Genomic DNA, 20,489 nt, shown 5'->3' with positions numbered 1-20,489 from the left:
CACACGCTGCGTTCATGATTTGAGACATTTTGTTCAAAACGGACCAATCCTGCCAACTTTGGAAGCCAACCTTAGCCAATCAGGATGGAATATGAAATATCGGACAGATCCGTCTTGATCACATGACTATAGAGATACTGTGTACCGATTTGCGTGATATTTGGATAAAATCTGTAGGAGTAATATCCAAAAATGGATTTTGCACAAATCGGCCTCCTGGTGGCGCTATAACAGGCCCATGTGAAAGATTTGGGGCAGAGGTTCTGCCGTGGCATCGAGGGAGTGTGTGTGTGCAGTTTCACAGCGACCGGGCCAACGGTGGCGGAGATTAGCTGGTAACAGACAGAAGGACGGACGGACGGATACAAGGACGGACGGACGGACGGAGGGTAAAACATACTCTCTCGCCATGCCTTCGGCCTGGCGGAGACAATTAGTCACTACTATGCAGGTGTCCTGGGCTATAATAATAAAAATTTTCTACCAATTAATATGACAAATAGTGCACCAAATTTGTACCAAGAGACATAAACTAAAGCATAGCCTCAAACTAGAATAGTGCATGTCATTAACAGATGGGTGGACTTGACATACTACTACTGAGAGCTATATTACACTCACAGCTCATGCATGTTATGACATGCAAATCAAAAATGAAAATATGTCCCATACAGATGTGTGTCATTTATTTATTTTGTGTATTATCGTTTTCTAAATGTTGTGATAAATATCGTATCCTGCACTTGTTCATCATATCGGGAGTAGTATTGTTCACGCGTGCGTGTGTGTGTGTGTGTGTGTGTTCATGAGTTGTAAGTGAACAGAGGTACATGTAGGTTGAGGTTGTGTGTTTATATTAGCTAAGTGCTCAGGTAGACAGACCCACACTCTGTCAACACAATGTATGATGCCATTATCCCAGGCAATGACGCATCGCCAAGGCAACAGCCAGCTGGAGCAAGCACACATTATGGGATGTAAATGATTTAGGTTTCCGTGCAGCAAGTTGTTTACTTCATACGATGGTTTGGGGGCAGGGGCCCTCGTTTTTAAAACACTCCCACATCCCACAAGAAAAAGCATGACCACCTCAGCCCGGTTCTCGCCTCACTCCATTGGCTCCCTGTCCGTTTGAGAATATTTTTTTTTACAATTTTAGGCTGTCTGTCTGCCTGAAAACGCTTTTCTCATCTGTCTAACTGTCTGGATATACTGTTACCACTGATGGTTATTTCTGTCATGTTTTCACTGCCAATATGCTGCTCTATAAAAAGCCTCACTTCAAATAGTAATCTTGCGGTAACCTTCCTGCTTCCAATGGGCAGGCGTGGGCGACTTCTAGACAATTTTAACATGAATTATCATCTCGTCTGTAACAGGGAGCAAGAAAAAGGGAACAGCGTGGGCAACAGAGAGAGAAAGAGTGAGAGAAAGAGTCAAAGCTTGATGACAGGGTGATAGCTCACACAATCATGTCTTTCAATATAGTAGCTCTTGTTCTCTACATATTTGTCCAGAGTGCTTTCAGAAATTAATGACATTGTATGGAGAACATTATCTGGGTAATGAAAGACCTGACTCAAATGGGTAGAGCGTGCACACAATGGGTTCAATAGACAAGGAATAATTCATGAAATATGATTGAATATCAACTAAATAAAGCATGATGAATATATATATGCCAATGTGACCTTCCTGATTTGAAAAGCCAGACGAGATATTAGTACCACAACTCACTTTCTCCATAAGTTTTAACACAACCATGTGTCCACAGAGAAATAAAAGACAGGCCTCTACAATGGTCATCTGGTGCACTTTGCCTATACAACCACCAAGCACAGTGTTTTAATCTGGTGCACTCATATTCACCCAGCACAGTGTTTTCTTTGAGATCCATGCAACAAAACATCCCATCACCCAACTAAGCGGCACAAATTGCAATGTGGTGTTAAGAAGATGAATGGATCATTAACTTCAGTGTCTTTTTATGGTTGGCTAGGTCCTTTTTTCTGGGGACGGACGGACGGACGACAAACACATACGTACAGACACACACGCGCGTGCGTGCGACTCAGCCATTGGCTGTTTTTGTTGTATTGGTGTTTCAGCTATAACCCTCATGTACTTCAGGCCTAAACAGTGTAGACGTCAGCCAGTGAAGTTTAACCAACCGCAGTTCAGGAGATTAATGAACTCATTTGTTTGATGAATATATTTCTCTCTTCATTAGTGTGCAAGCTATATAAATGATTCTATCTATTGCTTCAGGCCAAGGAGAGGGAGAGAGAGAAAGCGGGGAGTGGAATATGCACGTATGCGTTCGTTTGTGGGTGCGTGTATGATCAGTCTTGTTCAGAGTCGAGCTGCAGATGCTTGGGAGAGTCCAGCTGTTGCGGAATCTAATGAGAGAACATCACTCCAGTATTCAATTGAACCGATTGTTGATCACATCTTTCTTTTACTACCAGCAACAGCAGAAATCTTTACACAGTACAGAGGGTCATAGAATACAGTTTGACCAGTACTAAGGTATGAGGATTATGTAGTCCCAATCAGTCAATTATATAAATGTATTTTCATGTTTCAAAATAAATCATGACAGTACACAGTACATTCCTAGCCTGGCATTGGCCAGACTGATAATGTGGATTCACTCTCACGTTCCTCCCCGGTATCAGTCAGGACTTCGGCCCATAGGGAGTATGAGAAATCAGAAAATATTTTTGATGCTTTTCACTGTTGTACGGACAGCAGTTGAAATGCAGTCACTGGCCTGATAATTTTCCGATTTGTCATACTCGCTCCCTATGGGCCGAAGTCCAGACTGATACCGGGGAGAAACATGAGAGTGAATCCACGTTATCAGTCTGGCCAATGCCAGGCTAGCACATTCCTCCTACTGAATATTTTACTTTCACTTTACTTTCACTTGCTATGAGAGGTCTATATTTTGAGTGGCCAACATATATTTGTGATAATGTATTTCTGTGTTTGAAATACCTTTCTATTGCATTATGAGATTTATTCCTATTCAAATATTACAGAGGAGTAATGAATCAAACTTGGAGCAGCATCAGTTTCCTTGTTTGATCCATGGCTCCTCCTGGCTACGTGTCGAAGTGTCCTTGAGCAAGACACTGAAGCCTTAATTGCCCCCGATGAGCAGGTTGGTGCCTGGCATGGCAGCCTCCCCTGCTGGTGTGCACTGCATTATTATTGTGTAAATATTTTGACTGACTGACTGACTGACTCATTGATTGATTGACTGATTGATTGATTGATTGATTGATTGATTGATTGATTGATTGACAGACATCTTTACTGACAAAAATGCATAGGCCTATGCATAAATATGTGCACATGTGAAAAGGTTTAAACACAATAAAGCTTATTTCCAGTGTCATCCTTTGTGTCCTTTATGTGTGTGGTCTTTCACACCAACTCTGAAATCTCAATGATAGTGATGGATGACAGGTGAAAAAAAAAAGTAATCACTTTACACGCGTAAAAGCATTTGTGTGTGCTTTGTGTTTGCTTGTGTGAGTGAGTGTGTGTGAGTGTGAGTGTGTGTGCGCATGCGTGCGTCTTGTAAATTAGAAGATAGAGGGAGGAGAGGAGACGGTCAGCCAATTAAAACAATTACATCAATCACTGTCCCACTTCCCAATTAGAGACTTATTGAAGCCAGAATACAATTCTATTTAATGGTTCATTTACTTCCACAATGCAGCTGTGTGTGTGTGTGTGTGTGTGTGTGTGTGTGTGTGTGTGTGTGTGTGTGTGTGTGTGTGTGTGTGTGCCTGCGTGGTTGTTGACAGTGTAATGTGATGAAAGTTGGCAGCTAATTAATTATTCATATTTCTGAGTAAATTATTTTCCCCTGCTCTGCTCTGATTGGTAATTTCATTTCCCCAACTTCCAAGGAGCACTTTAGCAGTAAACTATAATAAAGTTTAGTACGTGCACACACACACACACACACACACACACACACACACACACACACACACACACACACACAGTCAGTGTGTGTGTGTGTACGTCTGCATAAAGAGAAACACAAGGTAATATCCAACGCACGCACGCACGCACGCACGCACGCACACACGCACGCACGCACGCACACACACACACACACACACACACACACACCTCCTTATAACAAGCAGAGAGAAAGCATTCAGACCTTTCCACATTGCCCGTGGCAATCCGTGAACAACTGTTATTTAAAATCATACTGTGTAAAATTCATTTTAATTGTCTTTTGACCGACACCTTATAGTTCTGTACACTGTCTATAAGGAAGTACAAGTTGTCAGAAGCTTGTATTAACCCATTCATACCCCCAGAAGAGAAGATTTGTGTTAAAAAAAACAATCTAAATGATGCTTCTTTTTTTTTAAGACTTTCAAGATTAAAAAAAAAAATTCAAAAATAGCAGATGTACAAACTCGCAGCATCAATACAAGCACTCTGGGACTCTTCCCCAGGGCGTGAACCGGGGAACCTTCTGTTTCCCAGACAGCCTCTAAAGTTGTTTGTGCATACATTACACCCGCCTTTGAGGCCTGTTCATACAGAAGTGGTTCCATCCTCTAACTATCTGTGTCTGTGAGTGCGAGTGACTACTCTGACTGACTGACAGACAGACTTTTTTTTTTAAAGAATATCACATCAGTCAGCCATTCCTGGCTACATACTGTACCACATACAGTACATGACATTGACCACTATAAAGGATCTGTAACCAATAATGAATAATATTGTTGCTTGAATAATATTGCATGTCTCCCCTATTTGAAGACTCCGAATGTGGCAATGAATATGTCCACTCCACCATGAGCAGGGTTGCATTGCTCATGGGACGGTCTTGCACGCTGTGCAGGAACCTATTTGGAGAGACAGCGAGATCCAATACCGACCTCGACGTTGCCATGCCATCGTCGAAACGCTACTGACGGCGTCGGTAACGTCGGTTGCGTCGCGTCGCCGTCAGTAGCGTCGCGAGCAACCGACCGAACAACCGACGGACCGACCGGCCGTCAGTAGCGTCGCGACGCAACCGACCGAACAACCGACCGACCGACCGAACAACCGACGGACCGACCGACCGCGGAGTCCTTCACGCACCAGGCAACGTCAATTTCCATCCGATCCATCGACCTTATCTGCGCTCTTCTGGCGCAGCCCCCCCCCCCCCACCTGTCCCCCCCACCTGCGTGACCCCCCCCCCCCGGGACCCCCCCCCCCCGGGACCCCCCCCGGGACGCCCCCCCGCCCAAGGGGTGGATAGTAATAATTGTATATTTTGCGCATTTGATCCAGAGTAGTTGAGATTTGATTCGGCCATATCTTTCTGAATGTAACTTGTATTTTTATAATTGTATTTTTTATATGATCTGTAAAGTTTATATTTTCATTTGCTACCAGGCATGAATTCATTATAATTTATTATATATATTTTTCCTTATTTTCTTTCTTTATTTACACGTGCGTAATAAACGAAGCATTTTGAGATTTCATCCGCCCAGATCTTTATTAATTTTACTTGAATTATTATAATTTTAATGTTTATATGATCCGTACATTTTATATTTTCATGTGGTATCAGGCATGAATTTATTTTATTATTTTATTTCATGTATTTACATGCGCGCAATTACACGCATCTAACTATTGGACTCAGCTCTGGGGACACGGTGCGGCTGCAGAGTTTACCTTGCAACATATATGATAGAGCAACTTAAGTGCCTGCAGAACTTAATAATATAAGCACACTTATTCTCCAGGCAGACAGACAGAAACAGTCTGTCTGTCTGTCTGTCTGTCTGTCTGTCGGTATATTATGTTACGAGCGACCAGAGTCGCTGTCCTGGCGGAGACCGCGGAGTCCTTCATGCCACCAGGCAACGTCAATTTCCATCCGATCCATCGACCATATCTGCGCTCTTCTGGCGCAGCCCCCCCCCCCCCCCCCACCCACCGGGACCCCCCCCGGACCCCCCCTCGGCCCAGGGTTTCACTCCTAATAATGTTGTATTTTGCGCATTATTGACACAGAGGTTGAGATCTGTCATTCATTTCCACGCGCGTATACGCACGTATCTATCTATCTATCTGTCTATCTATCTATATATCTATCTATCTATCTATCTGTCAATTAAACTATCATCTGTCACAAGGGTTTTCAGCCCAAGGACCCCCTGAGAGAGAGATGAAGCCGGGACCCCCTCTATATAAGCTCACAACGTCTTGCACTTTGAGACGAGCTTCTAGATCTGCTTGTGGATCTGTCTGAGTATATTATGGTGGAGAAATTGAGGCTATTCAAGGATTATTATTATTATTATTATTATTATTATTATTATTATTATTATTATTATTATATATTATATATTATTATTATTTGGTCCCTGAGTCGAATCGACAGCAGCTATATTTATTTTATTTTAATGTCAATAAAATGTATACTAAATATTATAGGCTACTAATATTTCCTGAATGAATTAACTTGGTAAATAGGGTCGGGATGACATGTTGCTATAGTCATTAATTACCCCAACCAACATCAAAGTTACCGTGCATTATCATTAAATCAAATAAAAGTTTATTATTACATCTGTCTTGCCTGTATGTCCTTTCACGAAAGCAATTGGCACTACTTTATTTAGTGTCCAAGCATTTGGAGAGATTCAGTTTTAACCTATAACTCATCTCTGAAGTGTCTATGTTACTTCTGTGTATTAATTATGAGTTGATTAATACTCAATAAAATGATACATGTTGAAATGTAACTTTCGGATCAGCGCGCATCATGCGCTGTAATTTCTCCTTCACTTTGCTGCCCAAAAATTGCTGATCTACAAGCTCACAACGCATCAGCAGGACGTTTTGAGGAAATCCGATATTTTTGGAGAAGCTCTTCTGTCTATTTAAATGTTCTGTATGAGTCATAATAGTAGCCTGGTTATTAATCTACAATCACCATTAACGCCGTTGATGAAATGACTGAGCGCGTGTCTGAGCGCATGTCAGGGTGTGTGTGTGTGTGTGTGTGTGTGTGTGTGTGTGTGTGTGTGTGTGTGTGTGTGTGTGTGTGTGTGTGTGTGTGTGTCTATCTCCAGCAATGTACCGCTTGCCTACAGCTGCCCCGCCCCTAAACCCACAAAAATATACAATATAGAGGGGGTCCCTGCTTAATCTTTCTCTCAGCTAGGGGGTCCTTGGGCTGAAAACCCTTGTGACAGATGATAGCCGTTTGAAAATCGCGCAAGAATTAACAGCTAAACTGTTGATAAATAGATAGATAGACAGACGAACAGACAGACAGACAGACAGACAGACAGACAGACAGACAGACAGACAGACAGACAGACCCAGGCCGTGGGAGGCACTCAATCACACTAACCGATGCGCTTTCTTAATTATAATATATAAGAATAATAATTATAATAATCCTACACTTCGCATATATAAATTATTATATTATGACCATACACTAACCACTTCCTACCTATGTTATACGCTATTTGAAAATAGCAGATCTACAAGCTCACAATAACGAAGCTTGTAGATCTGCTATTTTTTGAACAATCACCGCGTTGGGACCGCGTTGGGGGGGTGGCAGCTGTACCGCTGGAGATAGTTAGATAGATAGATAGATAGATAGATAGATAGATAGATAGATAGATAGATAGATAGATAGATAGATAGATAGATAGATAGATAGATAGATAGATAGATAGATAGATAGATAGATAGATAGATAGATATTTAGATAGATTTAAAGATAGACAGACAGACACACAGACACGCCTTTTTTTAGGGTAAGTTTATTTCATTTTTCATTTCTGAAACAGCTCCATTGGCAGCGCAAAGGTGGAGCTTGGGGGTCCCTAATAAAACCACCAAAAAGGTTAGACTACAATGGGCTATATATATGTAAAGTCGACGTTGTGTATTATTATTAGGGCTGGGACTCGATTAAAAAAATTTATCTAATTAATTAGAGGCTTTGTAATTAATTAATCTAAATTAATTGCATGTTTAATCGCATATCAATATTTGACCTGAGAAGCAATTTATTTTCAGTTAAAACAGATTTTTGCTGAATCAATGAGTGAATACATAAGTTTAAGCAACAAAAAAAATAGTTCTGCACACAACCGTGTTTTTTTTATCCACGCTTCCATCAGAGTTTTTTTAATCTAAATTTCCCATCCACTGGGCCAAGCAAAGCAGTCTGATCGGCTTCTTGTCCCATTGGGTGCACTGGGGTGTGTTGGCTGTTGGTTGGTGCACTGGTATGATCGGTACACCTGAAACTCGTCCAGTGAGAAAGGTTCTGTGGTGCATAAACTAAGCGCGATTAAAATGCGATTAATTTTTTTAATCGCGTTAATTTTCTGTAATTAATTAATCTAAATTAATCAGTTAAAGTCCCAGCCCTAATTATTATGTTACGTGCGTAATTACGCGCGTCGCAAAAATCTGATTGATATCGTTAGATAAAGTTCATAATTAAATATAATATATTCATGACTGATACCAAATGAAAATATAAACTTGAAAGATCATAGAAACATTAAAATTATAAGAATTCAAGTACAATTGGCAGAGATATGGCCTAATCAAATCTCAACCGCTCTCTGTCTCCTGCACAAATTATGCTGACTCTCGACGGCGTCGGTTAAGTTGGTTGTGCGTCGCAACGGTACCGACGCCGTCAGTAGCGGCGCGACGCTACTGATGGCGTCGGTCAGTAGCGACGCCGTCAGTAGCGGCGCGACGCTACTGACGGCGTCGGTCAGTAGCGACGCCGTCAGTATAGCGGCGCGACGCTACTGACGGCGTCGGTCAGTAGCGACGCCGTCAGTAGCGGCGCGACGCTAATGACGGCGTCGGTAGCGTTGCGACGCACAACCAACGCAACCGACGCCGTCGAGAGCCAACCGACGAAACCGACGCCGTTGGTTGACTCCGTCGGTGGCCACCCATGGAGTCGATCCTTCATGGCACCGCAACGTCAATTTATCGACCATATCTGCGCTCTTCTGGCGCAGCCCCCCCCACACCTGCGTGCCCCCCCCCCACCTGCGTGCCCCCCCCCCCCCGATCAACAAGCTCTGCAGCGCGATACAGAGTCTGCTGCATTGGATCTGCTCTTTGATGCTCTTGGATGCCGCACATGATTTTTCAAAGTAATTACGCACGTAACATAATCATACACAACGTGTACTGTACATCCCACTGTAGGCTAACCCCCACAAGCTATCTCCGTGCCACCCCTACATATATATAGCCCATTGTAGTCTAACCTTTTTGGTGGTTTTATTAGGGACCCCCAAGCTCCACCTTTGCGCTGCCAATGGAGCTGTTTCAGAAATGAAAAATGAAATAAACTTACCCTAAAAAAAGGCGTGTCTGTGTGTCTGTCTGTCTATCTTTAAATCTATCTAAATATCTATCTATCTATCTATCTATCTATCTATCTATCTATCTATCTATCTATCTATCTATCTAACTATCTATCTATCTATCTAACTATCTATCTCCAGCGGTACAGCTGCCACCCCCCCAACGCGGTCCCAACGCGGTGATTGTTCAACAAATAGCAGATCTACAAGCTTCGTTATTGTGAGCTTGTAGATCTGCTATTTTCAAATAGCGTATAACATAGGTCGGAAGTGGTTAGTGTATGGTCATAATATAATAATTTATATATGCGAAGTGTAGGATTATTATAATTATTATTCTTATATATTATAATTAATAAAGCGCATCGGTTAGTGTGATTGAGTGCCTCCCACGGCCTGGGTCTGTCTGTCTGTCTGTCTGTCTGTCTGTCTGTCTGTCTGTTCGTCTGTCTATCTATCTATTTATCAACAGTTTAGCTGTTAATTCTTGCGCGATTTTCAAACGGCTATCATCTGTCACAAGGGTTTTCAGCCCAAGGACCCCCTAGCTGAGAGAAAGATTAAGCAGGGACCCCCTCTATATTGTATATGTTTGTGGGTTTAGGGGCGGGGCAGCTGTAGGCAAGCAGTACATTGCTGGAGATAGACACACACACACACACACACACACACACACACACACACACACACACACACACACACACACACACACACACACACACACACACACACACACACACACACACACACACACACACACACACACACACACACACCCTGACATGCGCTCAGACACGCGCTCAGTCATTTCATCAACGGCGTTAATGGTGATTGTAGATTAATAACCAGGCTACTATTATGACTCATACAGAACATTTAAATAGACAGAAGAGCTTCTCCAAAAATATCGGATTTCCTCAAAACGTCCTGCTGATGCGTTGTGAGCTTGTAGATCAGCTATTTTTGGGCAGCAAAGTGAAGGAGAAATTACAGCGCATGATGCGCGCTGATCCGAAAGTTACATTTCAACATGTATCATTTTATTGAGTATTAATCAACTCATAATTAATACACAGAAGTAACATAGACACTTCAGAGATGAGTTATAGGTTAAAACTGAATCTCTCCAAATGCTTGGACACTAAATAAAGTAGTGCCAATTGCTTTCGTGAAAGGACATACAGGCAAGACAGATGTAATAATAAACTTTTATTTGATTTAATGATAATGCACGGTAACTTTGATGTTGGTTGGGGTAATTAATGACTATAGCAACATGTCATCCCGACCCTATTTACCAAGTTAATTCATTCAGGAAATATTAGTAGCCTATAATATTTAGAGAATACATTTTATTGACATTAAAATAAAATAAATATAGCTGCTGTCGATTCGACTCAGGGACCAAATAATAATAATATATAATATATAATAATAATAATAATAATAATAATAATAATAATAATAATAATAATAATAATAATAATAATAATCCTTGAATAGCCTCAATTTCTCCACCATAATATACTCAGACAGATCCACAAGCAGATCTAGAAGCTCGTCTCAAAGCGCAAGACGTTGTGAGCTTATATAGAGGGGGTCCCGGCTTCATCTCTCTCTCAGGGGGTCCTTGGGCTGAAAACCCTTGTGACAGATGATAGTTTAATTGACAGATAGATAGATAGATAGATATATAGATAGATAGACAGATAGATAGATAGATACGTGCGTATACGCGCGTGGAAATGAATGACAGATCTCAACCTCTGTGTCAATAATGCGCAAAATACAACATTATTAGGAGTGAAACCCTGGGCCGAGGGGGGGTCCGGGGGGGGTCCCGGTGGGTGGGGGGGGGGGGGGGGCTGCGCCAGAAGAGCGCAGATATGGTCGATGGATCGGATGGAAATTGACGTTGCCTGGTGGCATGAAGGACTCCGCGGTCTCCGCCAGGACAGCGACTCTGGTCGCTCGTAACATAATATACCGACAGACAGACAGACAGACAGACAGACAGACAGACAGACAGACAGACAGACAGACAGACTGTTTCTGTCTGTCTGCCTGGAGAATAAGTGTGCTTATGTTATTAAGTTCTGCAGGCACTTAAGTTGCTCTATCATATATGTTGCAAGGTAAACTCTGCAGCCGCACCGTGTCCCCAGAGCTGAGTCCAATAGTTAGATGCGTGTAATTGCGCGCATGTAAATACATGAAATAAAATAATAAAATAAATTCATGCCTGATACCACATGAAAATATAAAATGTACGGATCATATAAACATTAAAATTATAATAATTCAAGTAAAATTCATAAAGATCTGGGCGGATGAAATCTCAAAATGCTTCGTTTATTACGCACGTGTAAATAAAGAAAGAAAATAAGGAAAAATATATATAATAAATTATAATGAATTCATGCCTGGTAGCAAATGAAAATATAAACTTTACATATCATATAAAAAATACAATTATAAAAATACAAGTTACATTCAGAAAGATATGGCCGAATCAAATCTCAACTACTCTGGATCAAATGCGCAAAATATACAATTATTACTATCCACCCCTTGGGCGGGGGGGCGTCCCGGGGGGGGGGGGGGTCCCGGGGGGGGGGGGGGGGGGGGGTCACGCAGGTGGGGGGGACAGGTGGGGGGGGGGGGGGGCTGCGCCAGAAGAGCGCAGATAAGGTCGATGGATCGGATGGAAATTGACGTTGCCTGGTGCGTGAAGGACTCCGCGGGTCGGTCGGTCGGTCGGTCCGTCGGTTGTTCGGTCGGTCCGTCGGTTGTTCGGTCGGTTGCGTCGCGACGCTACTGACGGCGACGCGACGCAACCGACGTTACCGACGCCGTCAGTAGCGTTTCGACGATGGCATGGCAACGTCGAGGTCGGTATCGGATCTCGCTCCTCCTGCCTATTTGACCAGGAGCACGCGCAGGCACACGCATAGATTTAAAACAACTTTAAATTCACACCTCAACAAAGTTTACAAAGGCTCCCGACTCACACCAGGTGAATTAACATAGGAATGAGCCTAGATGCATATCAATTGTCCATTGTGTGACCTGTAGTGTAGGTGTTAAGCGACGTGCGCGCCACGTCATGAAAATAGAGTGCAACCACGTTCCAATTCAGCAACGCAACACTAACCATGAGGTTCCATAGCACTTGTTTATGGCCTCTTTAATAGAAGTCCTTGACTACCATTGAATCTTATTGATCTCAATATAAGTTACTGTTGTGGTAGTTGTTTGATCTTTAGCAATAATGTAAGACAGCAGAGCTACACTAATAGGAGTGTTGTTATGTGAAGCAAACATTTTCAGGTATGCCAGTTAACTCGTCCGAGATGTGTTTTTGTGCTGTAGGCTGTTTACTTATTTTGCTTGGTGCGTCAAGCATTTTAATGCAACAACTGGCGCCTTGTGCGTCATGAAACCTGACCCGGTAGCAAGATTGTGATCACTAAAAACTCAACACATATTTTCTTCCCCAAAGCAAAATAATTTATGAGTTTAATAAAGAGGAACTGTTCCTGAATCAGTATGTACCTGGGGTGTTGAGCAGTCGGGACATGCGGCAGCTGTAGGAGATGAACTGCTGACAGTGTTCTGCACTGGCGGTGATGGCCGTCACCTTGGAAACACAAAGAATGAATAGATTCTCTTATAATCCGAGTTAAGCAGACTGGTTAGAAGCTCTCTGTGAAAGAACAGCTTCTTAAGAAGGGAACAATGTGCACCACGATGCTTTAGTTAACGTTCACTTCACTGGGAGAGACGGAAAGAGACAGACAGACAGACAGACAGACAGACAGACAGACAGACCGACAAACAAACAGACAGACAGAAAAAACTTTTTTTTACGGTGTGGCAATAGGCTACAGGGGGCTATTATCTATTAGAGCAGTGGTTTTCAACCTTTTTCATGCCGAGGACCCCTAAATTGATATACATTTGGCCGCGGACGCCCATTTGAAAATGTTTTGTGCCAAGCACCCCCTGAAGCAAAGATATCAGTTAATTTTCGCTTTAAAAAATGTAAATATTCAAAGATATGCACACCTTTTCAAGGTTTTTCAAAAATAGCAGATATACAAGCTCATAGCGCGGCAGTCGGTGCCGTGCTATGAGCTTGTATATCTGCTATTTTTGAAAGGCAAAAGTAAGTGGTTAAAAATGATTGTGACGCTATGTTAACTCATTTCGCTGGGGACCCCCTGGTACTCCCTCAAGGACCACTGGTGGTCTCCGGACCACCGGTTGAAAACCACTGTATGAGAGGGTTGTTCTGTTGTGCCTGTCCGTCTGTGTGACTGCCCAGAGCGATTGTCAGAAAATACTGGACCGATCAGCACCATATGTTGAAATCAAACAATTTGGATTCGTACGTCATGTCAAAGATGACTGATGTCACAGGCTGGCCACATTAAGTGTGAGATCCAGATGAAGCCACAATGTTCCCGTGTGGACCTCGTTTCAATTAAGAGAGAAAGTCATTCAGCAAAATAAACTCGTTCATCTGAAACCCCAAGTGAAGGTCATTTCGGAAAGTGAAATGTTACGATGAGTTACCTGGTCCATGGAGGTACTGTAGTTGACCTGGATGACAGTGCGTCTCTCTCTGCTGGAGCCTGTCACTGTGGTCTGAGCTGGAAGGTTGTTCATCACTGTGGTCCACACCTTGTCCTCTACACACGCACACGCACACACACACACACACACACACACACACACACACACACACACACACACACACACACACACACACACACACACACACACACACACACACACACACGAATGAGAGCTGAGGTAAGCTCTCCACATATCGTACAGTGGCAGTATATCATGAGCACAGCACAGCATCAGCTAAGAATGTTTTTATTTATTTTTTAATGGTAAAGACTAAGAGGCCAGCATAAAACAACTTAAAAACTGCAAAAAAACTCAACCGTGTCGACCAACAAAAATGAAATAACTGTAAAAAGTGCTGAGGCCAGACATATTGGCCAATCCACACACCAGAAGTTGTGGTTCAGCCTCCTGCTGTGAGACTTGAAGGCTTTGATATAGTATATGTGCTCATCTCTGCAGAGTTCCTACATGACCAACCTGCTCATTCGCTCTGTCTATAAAGATGAGTATCTGTGTGTGTGTGTGTGTGTGTGTGTGTGTGTGTGTGTGTGTGTGTGTGTGTGTGTGTGTGTGTGTGTGTGTGTGTGTGTGTGTGTGGCTATAGCTTTGTTGTCATGGAAACCCCAGGACAAGGGCTGGAGATTCCTTTACACACACACACACACACACACACACACACACACACACACACACACACACACACACACACACACACACACACACACACACACACACACACACACACACACACACACACACACACACACACACACACACACCTGTCATGTTGCAGAAAACCTTGAAGGGGCCGAGGGGTCCACTGCCGTCAGGGTCAATCCAGTAGGAGTCAGAGGACCTGCCCAGGTGTTTATAGGCCTCACATGACGACTCATATATGGCTGTTAGAGAGAGAGAGAGAGAGAGAGAGAGAGAGAGAGAGAGAGAGAGAGAGAGAGAGAGAGAGAGAGAGAGAGAGAGAGAGAGAGAGAGAGAGAGAGAGAGAGATGGCTTAGTCTAAAAGCACTGCTGGTGCCCCCTACAATCTGTGCAACTCCTTACATCGAAAAATAAGTGCTTTGAACTGACTGACTCGTTGCCATCCTTGGAACCGTGCATTCTGACTAGTGGGACTGAAAAAATAAGAAATAATGAATGCATTCATTCATTTATTCATTCATTCAAATAAAAGATGGATAATCTAACATTATTTTTAGAGGCTGCATTGAGTGTGGCGTATACTCAATTGTATATTCACAGAAGGAACCCCAAAGGAAAGGTAATTGAGTCACTATAAGCAGTAGGGTCCATCCCCCCTAAAAAGCGATCCTCCCTCGAAAACGAGATGCTACATCTCAAGGGCTTTATTCCTAATAAAGAATTTCAATCATTATCTTCCGTGAACCGTGAAGGTGCACAGCAAATTAGCAATGCAAAAAAATTGCAAGCCCGGGAATCTTTTTCAAGATATTATGTTTGGAACCAAAGTGGTTGACGGACACACTGACATCCATCCTTGAAAAGGCATTGTTACAGAGACTGTGTGTGTCTCTGAGTGTGCAGCTTGTCTATGTATGTGTATGCACACCTGCATCTCATTAGACGTGTGTTTGCTGTCCGGCTTATTGTAATTCATGTGCATTGTATCATGAGGAAAATGTACAGGCTTAACTGTAGGCAGACACTGAAGAAATACAGAGTTCTGTTATAACCAAGCTCTGCTTCATAATTAACTTATATCACTGCTTGGACAGATAGAAGTCTCAGAAGGAGCCCGTGCTTGGAAGAAGCAGGTACAGTATTTATTATCCAGGAATGATCCAAGTAAACCAAAAAAAGTGATCAGCCAAGGAATTATTTCCAACAGGTCCTACCATGTATCGCTATAGGTAAAGAACATACTGTATGATTATAAACCTTTTGGAGAATAACACTAAAAACAAACAAACTCAGCCGGGCAAAACCTCTATAGCATATTGCTATGCTCCATTGCAACTACTGTCAGAGGCTTCTTAACACATCCGCTGCCAGGGACGCAGATCTGCGTCCTAATAGATAAAACCGTGGGCTGCCAGAGTAATCTAGGACGCAGATCTGCGTCTTCATGTTTAATTTAGTTAATAGACGATCACGCTGTCTTATTTACATTCCGAGATCATTTTCGCTTCCCAGTCACATCCGCTTCACCCGGAAGCAATTTCAGCAATTTCCGTTTCCGGTTTCCGGTTTTAGCTTGAAAAATGCGCTAATGCGGCTAAAATACGTTTTTTCACATGGTATAAAATACAAACGGATAGCTCCACTTCTATTTTCTTTGGTCCGGGTGACGATCAGTCATCGTCGTCGTGTATCACATTGTTTTTAGGCCGATCAGAGATTGTCGAAGACGTCACATCCGGTTTATGATGTTTTGACTATTTGAGCCCTTGCGGGGGGGGGGGGGAGTCATCGAGGGTGTAATTTTGCTGCTCTCTGGTGGTCGATTCTCGTAAGTGTTTAAAACCATGGCCTGAGAAACTTAAATGCATTTAAATAACAAAATAACAACAAAACAAAAAAACGCAAATCGCTGGCAAGGGGGTGAGTAAGTTATGAATAAACTCTGGCAGTCAATGTGTTAAGAAGGGAACAATGTGCACCACAATGCTTTAGTTAACGATCAGTTCACTGGGAGAGACGGAAAGAGACAGACATACAGGTCAGAATACAACGGTGGTTAATACAGGATATAATGTTATACACAACTCTGGGGGCTGTCACACATCAATAGTACTGTACATATTTTCTCTTTTCTTTTCTTCCCTTTTTTTTCTTTAAAAAAATATATTTTTTATTAGGGAATTCAATCAATACAAAGGTATGCATGCACAATTATATCCCTCTTTTTTTTTCAACCCCATATTGTCTCTGTATACAAAAAAAATTAAAAGAAGAGAAACAAAAAATACATATGTATAGTCATACGGGTGCTCACACTTTTTCTTCCTTTTAATTTACGTTTTAATTTAAGTGTCTCAACCTATTCAATAAAAGCCCTTCGAAGGGATTCTTGGACCCAATTCTCATAATGCTTTCCAGCTAACAGTCCCCAGTAACTCCTCTCCCTCCTTAAGTAAGGTTTGAACATCATCCTTCAGCTTGCTCGGTCCCTCCAGTCGGTGATATGGGCAAAGCTTCAGGATGTGCTGAGCACCGCAAGGCTGCATCCCAAGTCTCTAGCCTGATGTTTCCTCACTCCTCTATTCTCACTCGCACCGGAACTTTCCGTCGTTTTGATGCTCGTGCCAAGTCTCTTACTCCTGCTCCGAGGAGGGAGGAGTGAGGATTAGGAGGCATCTCTGAGGAGCTGAGGAAACACTATGTGTATCCTTCCAGGAAGACTTTCCAGGCTTTCAGTCAGACAGAAACCTCTTAACTCCATATATATATATATATATATATATATATATATATATATATATATATATATATATATATATATATATATATATATATATATATATATATATATATTAACCCCTACTCCACCATACTACTGTGTCACACAAAATTAGCAAAAATAGCCGATCTACAAGCTCAAAATGTGTCGCATGGCGACAGGGGCGCCGATATTTATAAGCTCTAGCGGGTGCCCAACAAGGCGCACATGCACGCGCGCGGTCGGTTAATTGACTTTTTTGGGGGGGTTTTGTAACTTTATTTCGGTTAATTTGGTTGTTCAGTGGCGATCTGAACCAGGCGATCTGATTTTGAAAAATAATTTACTTTAGCCCCCGGGCACCCACAGTTTCGGCGCCCTTGCATGGCGACACGTTTTTAGCTTGTAGATCTGCTATTTTTGCAACTTTTTTTATTTGAATTCTGAAAAGTAACACTTTTGGACGTATGAGGTGTTCCCGGCAGCAGCGCTACACAGCATGCCGCCCCTAAAGTTGTCAATATCATATTCCGCATGCATGTGTGCACATGGGTGCAGGTGTCGCGGGAAATGCAGATGAAAAGAGAAAAACTAAATTGCCATCAATGCATGTTTTTTTTTACGTGTCTAAAAAGAGTCATGTAGTTGGGGGGTGGGGCTCAGAAATGGAAATTGCTTAAAGGTAGGGTAAGTGATTTGCTTTGGTTAAAATAAGTGTTAAATAGCTCTATATTCTGATAGTACTCATTGCTATAGAGTGTTTGTTCAGTAACAGGAGTCTCCTTGTCTCTCCACCTCTTTATAGAACAGAAAATGCATTTTCGTTTCAGTTTCAGTTTCATTTCCAATTTTATCCAATCAGGATAGAGAACTCAATCAGGATACAGATTAAACAAGTGAAATTGGAAGTGATGCCACTAAGAAATGAGCAGGCAAAATTGGAACTGGAACACTATACAAATTAAGCTTAAAAATGGGTACTTTCTCCTGATTGGCTGAGATTTTGACACCTACCGAAAAATGTATTTTCTGTTTATTAAAGAGCTGGAGAGACAGGGAGACTCCTGTTACTGAAAAAAACACTCTAGCAATGATTACTATCAGAACATAGTATTTTAACCTTTTAACAAAATACTTTTTGTTTTAACCAAAAAATATCACTTACCCTACCTTTAACATGGCGCTTCACGGAAGCTGACGTGCCATTTCTCTAAAACAACTTGTCTTAGTTTCCTCGCAGCCGTGCAGCCTGAGGCTCACCTATGAGCCGCATGTTGGAGTTCATATTTGAGGAATTGAGGTCATACTCACAGGTGTGGCAGGTGGCTCCTGTGTATCCTGTCCTGTCGCAGGTACAACTGAAGCTGTCCCAGGTCTGCTTACAGTGACCTCCATGTTCACAATGGTTGAACAAACACCTGGAAGACAACGCGCGCGCGCACGCACGCACACACACACACACACACACACACACACACACACACACACACACACACACACACACACACACACACACACACACACAGATCTCAGGAAGAGACGTGGGGTACTGAACGCTGTTCTGTGTGCACCTGCAGCTAAAACTCTCTGAACGCACACTGTCAATAGTAAACCTGAACGCTAAATCACTCCTGCAGCTGTCAATCCTAAAACCCCTGTAGGACAATATTTCTTCAATCAGATTGAAATCATTCCGATCATTTGTTTACATGGGCGGCCGCTAAATCAAAGTGATCCTCTGTGTGTGCGGCGTGCGTGCATGTGCCTGTGCGTGTGCGTACGTAAGTGTGTGCGTGTTTAACAGGTGCAGCCTGAGTGTTGTGACCCAGCACCATCTGTGGCACAGAGCCTCTCACAATGTGGGTGTGTGCGTGTGCGTGTGCGTGTGCGTGTGCGTGTGCGTGTGCGTGTGCGTGTGCGTGCGTGCGTGCGTGCGTGCGTGCATGCGTGCTTGCGTGCGTGCGTGCGTGCGTGCGTGCGTGCGTGCGTGCGTGCCAATGATCTCATTTCTGATTAAGACGAAATAAATACAACCTAAAATATAATTCTGCGAATAATGTCATTATAATTGAATATCTTGTTCATAATTGTCATTATTAATGTATTAACACATTAGAAGATGGTTAACTGAAACATATTGCCTCCATTAGGCCATCACTCTCCAGATGCTTTAGTTACTGGCAACTGTCATGCTCTGTTGCGCAGTATAGTTTCCCAGCAAACAACTCTAACACACAAAGACATGCAGAACACCCCTAACCTCAAAAATCTTCGGTGACCTTCAAATATCCACTATAAGCTTTGACTCCTCCTGTTGTGTTTCACTGACAAAACGCTTGCTGATTGATTGCTACAGTACCCTCTCATATTCAATATTCTCATTGGCTGTTGCCCAGCAATATTCACTTTACGCTAGGAATAATCAATGGGGAGCAGATCATTATTGAGAAATAAACCCTGACAGGGTGATTAGACCCTGACCAGCGGGGGTCTACATCACCCTGAAGTGATTGACCCAATCAGAATCAAGCATTCAACCAAGCGGCGTAATAAACTTGCATAACATGTCCTTGTGACTTGCATGTGACTTGTCTGGTGAGTGCACGGTAACAGGATCACAGGTGAATGACCCAGATGCAGACGCCTGAGGCAGAGCAGGTGCGGTTCAATAGATGTATTAATCAAAATGAGGCACAAAGATTTATCGGATGGTGAGGCTGGCAAAGGTCAGAATCAGTCGAACACAGGCAAACAAATCCAAAGGGAGTCTCTTTTAAAACGTATATATTCTCTGGTTACATGTCGGGAAGCCGACATGTTGCCTTTCCGACGGTTACTAATACTATACCTAACCCTAACCGCATGCGGAAGCCACGTAGTCGGAGTAGTGGGATGTCGGAATTATGAGCGGTACCTATATACTGTACCTCCAGTAGAAAATTAGCCTTGTAAATTGGAAGTCTGAAAATTATCCATCACAAAAGCATTGGTTGAATGAACTTTCTTCTTACTGTATA

General features: G+C 42.6%; 1 protein-coding gene across 1 annotated transcript in view; it reads right to left on the bottom strand.

The window, feature by feature from the left end:
* The window catches only part of LOC311038544 (contactin-associated protein-like 2), a gene marked incomplete at both ends in the record, with an annotated part of 156,534 nt that overhangs the window by 74,145 nt on the left and 61,900 nt on the right, over window positions 1-20,489 (bottom strand). Inside the window, 4 exons of the mRNA XM_084048117.1 lie at window positions 12,972-13,056; window positions 13,995-14,110; window positions 14,837-14,956; window positions 18,784-18,890. Coding sequence (XP_083904243.1) covers window positions 12,972-13,056; window positions 13,995-14,110; window positions 14,837-14,956; window positions 18,784-18,890 — 428 coding nt within the window. The remainder of the gene's footprint in view (window positions 1-12,971; window positions 13,057-13,994; window positions 14,111-14,836; window positions 14,957-18,783; window positions 18,891-20,489) is intronic.

This window comes from Gymnoscopelus microlampas, assembly GCF_963454915.1.
Source record: "Gymnoscopelus microlampas genome assembly, chromosome: 22".
Lineage (NCBI taxonomy): Eukaryota > Metazoa > Chordata > Actinopteri > Myctophiformes > Myctophidae > Gymnoscopelus > Gymnoscopelus microlampas.
Note: the sequence above shows the minus strand (reverse complement) of the source record. Positions and strands in the feature narration are given on the sequence as shown.